This window comes from Sceloporus occidentalis, unplaced genomic scaffold (genome assembly GCF_023333645.1).
Source record: "Sceloporus occidentalis isolate IW3139 unplaced genomic scaffold, rSceOcc1.0.p SCAF_4, whole genome shotgun sequence".
In the NCBI taxonomy this organism is placed as follows: Eukaryota; Metazoa; Chordata; class Lepidosauria; order Squamata; family Phrynosomatidae; genus Sceloporus; species Sceloporus occidentalis.
The window spans coordinates 123,315,915-123,328,178 of NW_028316984.1; the positions used below are offsets into that span (position 1 = coordinate 123,315,915).

At 40.1% G+C, this 12,264-nt stretch overlaps 1 protein-coding gene across 1 annotated transcript in view; it reads left to right on the top strand.

Annotated features, from left to right (window-relative positions):
* EHF (ETS homologous factor) overlaps positions 1-6,762 on the top strand; it is a 64,037-nt gene extending 57,275 nt beyond the window's left edge. The window contains exons 8-10 of the mRNA XM_089523498.1: positions 2,971-3,036; positions 5,339-5,534; positions 6,504-6,762. Of these exons, the coding sequence (XP_089379624.1) occupies positions 2,971-3,036; positions 5,339-5,534; positions 6,504-6,603 (362 nt within the window). The 3' untranslated portion in view covers positions 6,604-6,762. The remainder of the gene's footprint in view (positions 1-2,970; positions 3,037-5,338; positions 5,535-6,503) is intronic.
* The last annotated feature ends 5,502 nt before the right edge of the window (positions 6,763-12,264 follow it).

Genomic DNA, 12,264 nt, shown 5'->3' on the forward strand with positions numbered 1-12,264 from the left:
ACCAACAGGGAGGCAAAGATAACAGTGAAACAGCTCCAAGATGGGGGGCAGCTTTGATGTTTCTTAAACTTCAGGCAGGAGGAGAGCCTGAGATACTGCTACTCACTGAAGCCTATGCCAGTCAGAACTTGATAAGTCTTGGTTTAGTTGTACTGTATTGCGCTACCCAATGGACTGACTTTAGAGATCATTTAGAAGTGTTCTAACAGAGGTTTTTACTTGGAGTCACATATCAAAGTCATATCATTCCAGCATTATATGCTTTTCTGCTTTGTTTTAACATTCAGAGCCATAAAATAGGGACATTTTTTCATAGTGATGCACCTGTCCTCTACTGCAAAAGTCCTCACACTTACTTTATTGATTTATGTGCTTCTGCATTTTGTTAAACTATTTCTATTTTGCTAAGTGTTGATTCTGGAATTTGCTAATTTCATTATTCTGTTGTGTTATTTTAAAACAGGAGTGGGAATCATGGACCTTGATCAGACATTGTCTGGAATTTATTATTGCCGTTATGAATGCGTAATCTAGAGTTAGTCATTTGTGTCTGGTTCTTATTCATGATCCCTGCATATTAAACAAAGTAGGGAATACATAGGATTGTGAAAGTCCCCCAATCCAGAACTACTGGGCAAAAGCCATTGCCAGTGATATGGAGTCTGTTCTCCTGTCAATTGGAATGAAGCAGAGTGATATTTCCACCCCCACCTTCTGTGAGTGATTGCTTGCTGTGTGAGTTTGCATGTGCTTCTGAGTTGTTTGTTGACTTATGGTAAGCCCATGCATTTCATAGAATTTTCTTGTGCAAGGAACAGTAAAAAAATGGTTTGCCATTGCCTCTGAAATATAGCCTACAACAACTAGAATCTCTGACAGTCTCTCTTCCATGCACTGACTAGCCTGACTCTGTTTAGTTTCAGTATTCAGATGGGATCTGGTGCTTTCACTCATTGACATGCAGAAGGCAAAATATATACTGGACAGCTAACATATAGAACCAGCCAGTATTAGGGAACATAAGAGCAACCCTAACTTATCAGCAATAAGTTCCATCATGCCTAGGCCCAGAAGCAGATGAAAGGCTCCCCCTTTATCCTAAATGCCTTTGCCATGAGCACGGAGAGGGGAAAGGCAGTATCTGCTGGACTTAATCCCTTTCCCTATTGCCATTCTTTTTGCCTTGTGTGTTGTGCCTTATTTAGATTGTAAGCCTGATGGCAAGGAACTGTAAAATTAAAAATTTGCAGAATGCACAGGGAAGCCATTGAAATCCACAAGTGTCTGGACAACTTCAACAGGAAATAAGAAACCATTAAAGTTAGTAAAGTTTGGCTACCAGTCCTGAAAAACACAAAAATTGAGACCCAGCAAATACAAATGAAAACCACCAAGGGTCAGGGGTTTTCCCAGCAGACAATGGATCTCTAATTAAACAGACACAAATCCTCTTTGCATATCCTTCCACCCTGAGGCCTTGCCATTCAACAACAGAACAATACACAGATGAACATTGAAATTACTCCGCACAATCCAGGGTCACACAGTATATATACCTCACTCATTTCCATGCCAGCATTCTCTGAAGATGCCAGCCACAGATGCTGGCGAAACATCAGAAACAAAGTCTTCTAGAACATGGCCACATACCCTGAAAACCCCACAAAAAACCAATCTGAGAGCCTTTGTAGAAGAGCAGGGTGTAAATACTCCAAAATAAATAAATAAATAAATAAATAAATAAATAAATAAATGATACAACAATAAATTGCAGTGGCTGCTGCTTGGTAAGGCTGCATGGAGCAGTCAGGCTATGACTAAGATACTAAATCAAGGCCATTGTTGAACTGTAAATCCAATAGCCAATATTGAGGAAACTTGGAAGTTGCAGTCCACCAACATCTGGAAGGCCACATGATTCCCAATGCTATTTATCAAAGATGTGTTTGAAGAGTTATTATTGAATTTATTTTGTGCTTTGCTTAAAACTGAAAACTGGGGTATACATTTAATTAATATGGACTGTCATTATGTTAATAACATACAGAGATGTAGGTTCACCTTATGCCTGTGCCTGTGTCTTTTTATAGTCATTTCTGGAGGGAGGGACTCCTTGCTCCTGTACAAGATCCTCTCCATTTAGTGCCCAGTGGAGAGTGGTGGATATGGAAGAAGTTTTTCACTGTGTCCCTATAACCAGATGCAGAATGACAAAGGCATCCTCCAGGGCCTCCTGGGATCCTCTGATATCCTAGAGGGCGAGATCATCATTGTGCATCTGACTAGAGGGACATAGTCAGATGCCTCTCCATCCTACTTCCCCAGTCACTAAATGTATGTGGAGAAGGGTCTCACAGGAGCAAGGTTAGGCCTGTGGGAGGGGAGCAGGGAGATGTACTGTAGTTTTGTCTGGAAAAAACTTTACATTGGCCCGTTCTGCACGGGCCTTTGCGCCGCCCCCGTCATGTGCTAGGAGTTGGCCGAGGACGTAGCATCCATACCGGCCTCACCCCTAGCACATGATGGGGGAGTAAAAATGGCAGCTTCCTATACACACAGGCATGGCCATTTTTATGTGCTGGATACTTAGCGTCCGCATGTCTCCCTTGCCTTGCCATTTGCGCACTCGTGCATAGCAAGCACAGCGCGAAAAGAAGCTGCTTTTTGCACCTTCTTTTTCCGCCACCGGGAAGCCTCCCCGTTTAGAGGCTGCAGCTTCCTGGCAGCAGAAATGGAGGCGGCGGCAGACCGCCGCTTTCAGACGGTCTGTAACGCGCCATTATGTCTCCTAATATAAGGTCTTGGGCATTTTTTTTATTTCCTGTTGAAATTCTGCTTTTATGCAAGTTTAGTTAAATATGGTGTAGTAAATAGGCATGGGCTACAAATAATATTTTTTTTGTATAGGTGATTATCTCTAGAACAGTTCAGGTATGTGGGATTAAGAACTGATGGCCTTTTTTGTTACAGAAGATTCTTCAGATGTTAAGAAAATAGTGCAAGAGCATCCTCAAAAATCACACAACAAGAAGCACAGTAAGTCAGCTCCTTTAGACCTATTGCAATACAGGGGAGAGGCTGATGAAGTGCTTATAGTACATGTAGCACATTGACAAAACAGCAAGAAGAAGAAGAATCTATGGAAAAACCATAAATCTCATCCAGCTCTGCCTAAGCATTTTTCTCTCTGTGAAATGCATAGCACTGGAAAACCTATCAAATTGGTTGGTTGTCTCAGGGCCTGTACACATGGGTCAAAAGCCTTGTGTCATCCTGTCCAGATGATGCAGACCATTAGCCCCAGGTGGGGAGAACCCTGTCTGAATACCATTCTGGTGCTACCAGACCAATCTGGACCCAAAGGGGTCTTAATCCAGTTCCAAGAGACTGGCTGTTTGCCACAGAGTTCCCAGGAAATTGCACAATGACAGCTGGCAGATCATATGGCCCTGTGCCCCCTTACCTGTTGCTGCTGTCATGTCTTCTTTCAAAGCTTCCACCACAGCCTTTGATATTGGAAGGGACAGATGGCCATGTGAGTATAGCCAGGTGCCCCATTTCAGCCCTTATGGGCCATGATGGGGGCCTTCATTGAAGACGGAGTGGCAGTGGCAGGTAACGGGTGTGCGGTGGGCCATGGCATGATGGAATGCATGTGTGCAAACACCTGCCTGTTGCCACACCAGCCTCGGGACTGACCCAGGTCAGACCAAGAGGCAGGATAGCACTAGCCTGGACTTTGGCATTCTGCCATCTGCTAAGGCCCTCAGTGAGAAGGAACATTGTGTGATCAGACATCCTCTATGCATGGACATGGTAGGGCTGGGGCTGGCAAGGAACACTGGCAAGTTTGGTGCCAGTGTGGGCTCGGACAGGCCTAGTGAGTTGGGTATTTCACGCAGCTGATCTTGGGTGTCCATTGTATCTGGAAATGTATTCACTGGCAAGATACCTTCTGTCTTCGAATAAGCAATCTCACTTCATTTATTTTTTATGTTATTCCTTGAATTTTGAGTGTTCTTTCCAGAATGAACTGACTCTCACTTTTGCATGTTTTTTAACCTAAGCTCAAAGCAGGAAAAATATTAGAAATATAGGTTTAAACCTAATTGTTAGTCTAAACTAGAGTAGACACACTGAATCAATGAGAAATTGGTTGCACAACACTTACATGAATTCCAGTGTTTCAGTGGGATTAACAATTGAACATATTAGATATTGTTAATTTTGACCTTAGTGAAACCTTGATGTTATTAATGTAACTAACTTTTGCAATCATCATGGATGGGAATTTTGGAGAGAAAGATTAATTATTATACTGCAGCTGTAAGGAAAAACATTCTGGATCCCCCCAACACACATAAGGGGAATTCTTTGTATGCTTGCACCCCATTTAAAAACAGTGGGGTGCATGCTTGTGGTGTCACACGGTGCATGCGCCACGGGCACACACACCATACACTTTATTTTTGCACGGCTTCAGCGTAAGCTTGCCACATATGGCACGGGCACACTGTATATACAACAAATTAGGAGGTGAAATTTAGAAGTCAGTCTAGAATATGAGTTAGAATTCTGTATTGTTTTTAAGAATCACAGATTTTGAAACCTAAATTTTAGAACTGGAAAGAGATATACATGCCAGTTTTTCAGCTGAACTTGTACAATTGAGTTTAAGAATAGGCAGTTATTACCTAGGAGCTTGAATTAGCATTGGAAGAACAGATGAGGCTTATGGTAATAGAAGCATATCAGGGATAAGAATCAAGCGACCCTCTCAATGTTGCTGAACTGCAACTTCCAGCACCCTTATCCAGCAGTCCATAGTGAGGAATACTGGGAGTTGCAGTCCTACAAGATCAGGAGAGCTGCATGATTGCCATTTCTGATGCAGAGGAAAGTGCAAAAAATATATAACAATATACGCCATCTATGACCAAAGTTTTGGGGAGTCATGTGAGGCATTATCTCTTTAGGCTTATAATTTATTGATTAAAGTATGAAGTTTATCCAGTAGCTGGGGTGAAGTGAAAACTACATTTTCAGGATAAATGCCAGTTTATTTATGTCATTCAATAACTGGAAAGGAAATGAAGATTATTTTGGATTTTCTTGGCTTGTCTTGAGGATAGTTTATGCATGGGAAAGCTGGGAGGAATTAATTGTTCCGTCACTACGCAGTACTGTACTAATTGGAGATAATTCTATAAAAATATCATTAGGAAAAATTTATTTATACACAAAAGGAGATTGGGTTGTGGGGAGTTCTGTGTTTTGTGTGTGTGTGTGTAAATGATTGAACATAATTTTGTTTCCCTTGAACATAATTTTATTTTAGCTCCTCGAGGGACTCACTTGTGGGAGTTTATCCGTGACATCCTCCTGCATCCAGAGAAGAATCCAGGGTTGATAAAATGGGAGGACCGATCTGAAGGCATCTTCAGATTTTTAAAATCGGAGGCAGTAGCTCAGCTGTGGGGGAAAAAGAAGAACAATAGCAGCATGACATATGAGAAACTGAGCCGTGCCATGAGGTAACAAAAAGGGCACACATTTTGGCTTAGAGTCACTAGTGCTTGCGCGCTCTCTCTCTCTCTCTCTCTCTCTCCCCCTCTGGCTGTGTCTGCACTGCATTAATAATCCAGTTGGACACCACTTCAACTGCCATGGTTGAATGTTGAATATAATTCTGGAAATTGTAGTTTGTTGTAGCACCAGAGTTTCTATCTCTTTGACGCAGATTGAAACATCTCTCTCCTCTTTCACTTTGATAGTATCATTTTTAATTGTTGTCTGTTTTTATGTTTTATTATACTATATTGCTGTTTTTATTGTTGTGATTTGTAGTTGTATATTGTATATTGTATTGGGTTGTAATCCTGCCTTGATCCACCTGGGAGAGGGGGGGGGAAATACAATTATTATTATTATTATTATTATTATTATTATTATTACATTTTGGGTTTATGCAAAGGCACTGAATTATGATATGTGTATCCAATGGTGGTTGGGCTACTGGGATTCTGCTTGCAGATCTTTGCCAGAAAAAGCTTGCTTTTAAATATTATAACTGATAGCTCTCTTTGGAGCTGGCCATGCTAGCTGGAGCATTCTGGGAATCATGGGGCCAAAAGCAATTGTTTCAAGTTCTGTTTCTAGCATTGATCTTCACAGGAAAGTGTCAGCTATGGAGGCTTGTGGACAGAGATTAGGATGTCCTGGGGGAGGACATGCTATGCCAACAGAAGTTAGGGTGTCTTGGTGGAAGACAATGCTATATAATCAGACAGTATCGCACCTCTGATTTTATTATCAGAAGAACAGTAAACTATGAACTAGATTAGTGCATGGCTGTTAGTATTTGTATGGAAAACAGTTTTCTGATTTGGTAGGAAAAAAGCTTAGTTTGCCCAACCAAATTCTGAATTTCACACTGAGGTTGACCTCTAACCAATAGGAAGGATATTTCTGATACATCTGATTTTATTACTTCTTTTCAACAGGTACTATTACAAAAGAGAAATTCTTGAGCGTGTAGATGGTCGAAGACTCGTATACAAATTTGGGAAGAATGCCCGTGGCTGGAGAGAAAATGAGAACTAAAGGCAACTCAAAAGCCAACCCTCCCAACCCCCAAAAATGATAGTTGTACAAAGGAGCCACTGCTAAAAGGAACTCCTACTGGATGTAAATATTTCAAAGACTATTTTCTTCTATTTATGTACAAAAAATTGGGTGGAAGACAGTAATCTAATGGGAAGAAGGAACACTATTGTTTGTCAATGTTATTTTTTTGAATTTAAAATATGTCCTTCTACAGGGAAAAATGTACACAGTTTTCTGTGACCTATGATAATGTGGTGTAGTTGTGTTTGGATATGTGTTTGCTCTTCTTTATGAAGACTTCTGAAAAGTGTATTCTGGGATAAATGTGATTTATTATAATGCTGTGAGAGTTATATGTAATGGGAGGAAATCATAGGGCATTACTTTTCATTTGGGAGACTGCAAATAAGGCCTACTACCTTCTGCAAATAAAACAAATTAGGGTTTATCTCTATCTTTTTTATCTCAGTTGTATGGGTTGTATGAGGAAATCTGTCCATTCATGTCATGTTTTTCTTATTAGAGGTAGCAGCATAACAAGAGGCAGACAGCAAACTGAATCTGTCTTTATGTCTTTAATTGGTGCAAGGTATGCCTTGGCCTCATTTTATGGTCCTAAAGTTAGAGGAAGATTGAACAATTTATTTGATTGTTGAGTGGAGGACTGTGTTAGGTTCTTGAAATGACAGATTCAGAACCATGGCCTCACTTAAAGAGAATGTTTGTAAAATGTGGATTTGTTAAATTAGTGATATCACTGAAAGGATTTTTTAAAAAAAAATAAGTGAAAGGTGAATTTGGTCAATAGTCCTGAAGGCTTTCTTATGTTTCGAAATCATGCTATACTATTACCATGGACCCTCTCACATCCCTCAGCACTATGAGGGGTACTCAGCACCTTATAGCACTGTACTCAGCACTTTATAGTACTATGACTCCACTTTAATTGCCTTGGCAACATCCGATGGAATCCTGTGACTTGTAGTTTGGTCAGCACTGGAGCTCTCTGGCTGAGGATTCTAAGGCCCAAAACAGATGGGCCAGAAAGAGCAGCTTCTGGCTGATTTGGGGACATGGCATGCAGATGATGTAAACCCCCAGACAGGCCATAAGTTGCTCTGAGGCCACCTTAGGCAGCCCGAAATGGCGGACAAAAGGAATAGTAAAAATCCACTTCTGCCAGTGGCTAATTTGGGATTGCAGTGACAGCCCATTTTCAGAGTGGTCTGTGCAGTTGCCATGGTCCCAGCCAATCAGGGCCAGATTACAGCTTCACCCCTAAGTTACCTGTCCTTAAGGTGCAAACCTCAGGATTCCTTAGAATGTTTGCATGGCTGTTAAAGTAGAATCATAGTGCTATAACTGAGTAGTGTAAAATGACCACTTGATTGTTCCTTGTTTGTTACTGTTACCATGGTGGTGGTCAGCTTCCAATTTGACACGAGTTTCAGTCCAAGTCTTTCCCTGCAAAGGATTGAGCCCAACATTCTATAAATATTAATGCTCTGCAGCACGGAAAGCATGCATTCTCTCATACTCCCATGAGTATGATGTACACTAGCCTCAGCCCCACAGAGTTGATAAACCTTCATATTTATTGCACTATATGTCACATTTATTGGCACTCTCCTGCATTCAAAAATGTTACCTATATATAAAATTAATTTCTCCAGTTCTGTTTTAGCAGGTAACATCTATTTTTCTATTTGCAAGGATTTTAAAATTATTATTGTTTTGGAAGAGTGTCCATGTGGACACCTACTTGTAATCTGAAACAATACACTCAGATACAGATTTACCACTTCTGGGAAAACGAAGCCATTGCCCTAAGGGCTAAATTTTAAAATGTCCTCTTTCATTTTCCCCCAAAACCCAAACCTTGGCTCAACATTTTTGACTAGAATTCTGAGGTGCCAGTTTGGTATTGTTTTGGATGTGGGGACGCAAGAACATGACAAAACTGGTACAGTCAGCCCTCCACATACATACAAAGAAATTCCAAGAGGCAAACCTTTATTTTGCCATTCTATATAAGGGTCAATATGTATATAACAGGACTTGGGCATCTATGGATACCAAGAGCCCATTGTAACAGCATAGAGCAAGAAAGCCCCAAGGTAGCTGGAAAACTGACCAGTCTTTGCAGGAGAACAAAGTTCTGTACCACCTTAGACAAACAGATTTATTATGGCATAGACATTTGTGGACTAGTGCCCACTTGATTTGCTGCAACAGGCTGCAGCAAACAGGCCCACTTGATTTGTCGCTCTCTCTCTCTCTCTCTCTCTCTCTCTGGGTTTTGCAGAGAAAACACACCTAGGCATGTCAGGTAGACAACACCTTCTCCTGTGCAGTTCTTGCCAAAGCTGTCACCATCAATTAGAGTTATGTGACATTTTTGACTTTACATAAGATGGGTGAGGCAGGTTCATCTTATTTACAGATGAAGTCATAAGACTCCATCCTTCAAAGCAAGTATTTTGTTCTTGTATGTTTTGTTATTCTGAGATATTACTTCTATCTCTGACTATAATTTTGCTTTCTTTCTTGTTCTATTTCTCTTTTCCCTCAAAGTTCCTGATGTGTAATTAATTATCCTACCTTCCATAAATGGTAGACAATGGTCTGGACGTGTCACTCTTTTCTGATTTGGGCCAGTATAGCATGCGACTAAGTCAAAGAGCCATTGCAAGTGTGTAATATGTGCCATATTTTATATAGACACATTTATAAAAGAGAATATAACATCTCCCAGATCACCAAGATTGTACTTTTAATTAATGAATTCCTGACAATTAAAAGAGAACTTCACAGAGTCATCTTTCCCTGGGTAATATGAGATTGTAATTGAAACAAGTTCTGCGGTACCTGCAAAATGATAAAAAAGCTGATGCTTGCAATACTATGTCACAACTGTAGTGACTTTAAGGGAAGCCTTCAGGCACTTTCACTGCCATTTTTTTTCCTTTTGGGCCCTGCATCTTTCAGGTTTTCGAAATCTTGCAGTTATTTTATTGTTTCTCAGGCACTAGTCGGCAGATCATGTGGCAATTATGCCATAATGTAAAGCTATGTTGTTGTAGGAAGGCTAGCAAGCAATAGCAAGTACATTTCTATACGGCTTATTGGTGCACTTAAGCACTCACTAAGCAGTTTACAATGTGTAAGCTAATTGCCCCCAACAAGCTGGGTATTCATTTTAGTGACCATGGAAGGATGCCAGGCTGAGTCGACCCTGGAGCCCCTGGCTGGTATCGAACTGTGAGTGAGTGACTGCATTACTAGCATTTTACCACTGAACCACTAGGGCTGCTTTAAAGGATGATGCTATAAAGGATGATGCTATAAAGACTATACCATTCACAATAAGTCACTATTTCAAGATTTTTAAAAGTTACTTTTAGCATTAAAGCTCTCAGAGCTCCTCAGTCAGGAAGATGATTTTGGGAGTTGCCATCCAAAAATGTATCTTTTCTAAGCTTAGAACCATATTGGTATGTTGGGAAGCGTATGAACATTGATGGTAATACATACACTGCTGACTTTAGTTGGTGAAATAATCATACTTTTTTCACAGCATGAGAAATTAAGTTCTGTGACTGTGCCATGATTTTGTTGTAAACAGAAAGATTTAGTAAAACATTTGCTCATAATAAAATTCTGTTTGTTCCAAATGAGCATGGTGTCCAGTGATGTTCACCTGGAAACAGTTTCCTCTAGGCAGCCTGCTCTCTTTAACTTCAGTTCCACTAATTTTATCAGAGGACTAGCAATGTCTTCCAGCATTCTCACCATATTGGAACTAGGGGTGCATCTACACTGTATAGAATCATAGAATCATAGAGTTGGAAGAGACCGCACAGGCCATCCAGTCCAACCCCCTGCCATGCAGGAAATTCAATCAAAGCATCCCCAATAGATGGCCATCTAGCCTCTGCTTAAAGACCTCCAAGGAAGGAGACTCCACTACACTCCGGGGGAGTTTGTTCCACTGTCGAACAGCCCTTACTGTCAGGAAGTTCTTCCTAATGTTGAGGTGGAATCTCTTTTCCTGTAGCTTGCATCCATTGTTCCGGGTCCTGTTCTCTGGAGCAGCAGAAAACAAGCTTGCTCCCTCCTCAATATGACATCCTTTCAAATATTTAAACAGGGCTATCATATCACCTCCTAACCTTCTCTTCTCTAGGCTAAACATCCCCAGCTCCCTAAGGCGTTCCTCATAGGGCAAGGTTTCCAGACCTTTCACCATTTTAGTCGCCCTCTTTTGGACACGCTCCAGTTTCTCAATGTCCTTTTTGAATTGTGGTGCCCAGAACTGGACACAATATTCCAGGTGAGGCCTGACCAGAGCAGAATACAGTGGCACTATTACTTCTATTGATCTAGACACTATACTTTTATTGATGCAGCGTAAAATTGCATTGGCCTTTTTAGCTGCCGCATCGCACTGTTGACTCATGTTCAACTTGTGGTAGAAGCAATGCAGTTTGACACCAGTTTAACTGCCATGGCTCCATCCTGGGATTATGGTTTTGTGAGGCACAGCACTCTTTGGCAAAGAAGGCTAAAGATCTTGTAAAAATTCAGATCCCAGGATTCCATAGGATGGAGCTGCAGCACTTAAACTGGTGTCTAACTGCATTATTTTTACAGTGTAGATGCACCCTTATACATATTTGTAGTGCAGATGAGAACTTTGAATAATACCTAGTAAATAGTTTCTTTGTAGGCTCAGGTTCCACATTCACTGGATTATTTATTAATCCTATACTGTTAATCCAAGATAGTGAATAATACATTCAGATATGTCTGACTGTTTTAAAATAGTTTGTCATTTGATCGTAGATTTGGAAACAGAGGCAAAGTAACATTTACTCTGCTATGAAGAGAAAAAGTAAATTCATTAAGTGCCATGAGTCTTGCCAAGCACAAATAGTTCCAGCCAAAGTTTAGCATTTTACCAGTTCTAACCAACAGGACATAATGAAGACATGAATGTTTGTATCAGGTTGCTTTTTAAACATAAAGGCATTTCTGAGATGTAATGTGTTTGCAAAGACAGGCGGAGTCTTTTTAAATAAAAAAAATTGTATATTTTATACCAATAAGATTTGTATAGATTTTTATTGTAGCATAATTTTTAATGTGTAAAATTCTATGTAGGAAATAGATGTTACTGTATTTATATAGCTATAAGCAAATCAGATGGTGAAATAATCTGTTGATCTGCTGTGCAGTTTTGCTTATCACATAATTTGTGTATAGTACAGATGGAGCCTACATTCACAAATAATTTCTACTGTATTCCATGTCACTCAGCTGAGATAAGAGTACTAGGATTTAAGCCACAGTCTTTTTAAAATGACACTTCTTGAAAGGTGTCTGTTGCCATGTAAAATGCTGAAACACCAGAGATTTCATATTTGTAGAAAATGAGTAATGTCTTGTTTCAGCTTGCTCTTTTAAATGTTTTCTAGAGAAGCAATATGTTGTTTGGTATTTTTAATGCTGATATCAGCATAAACTCTGTCACAGAAGTGCCATATACTTCTAAATATTGATTTTGTCTGTAAATGCTGATTAAAAAGAACAATTCATTTTCTTTGCTTAGTCTTTTTGTTAATAAACTGAATTCCTCACTGAGACAGTATGGAATAA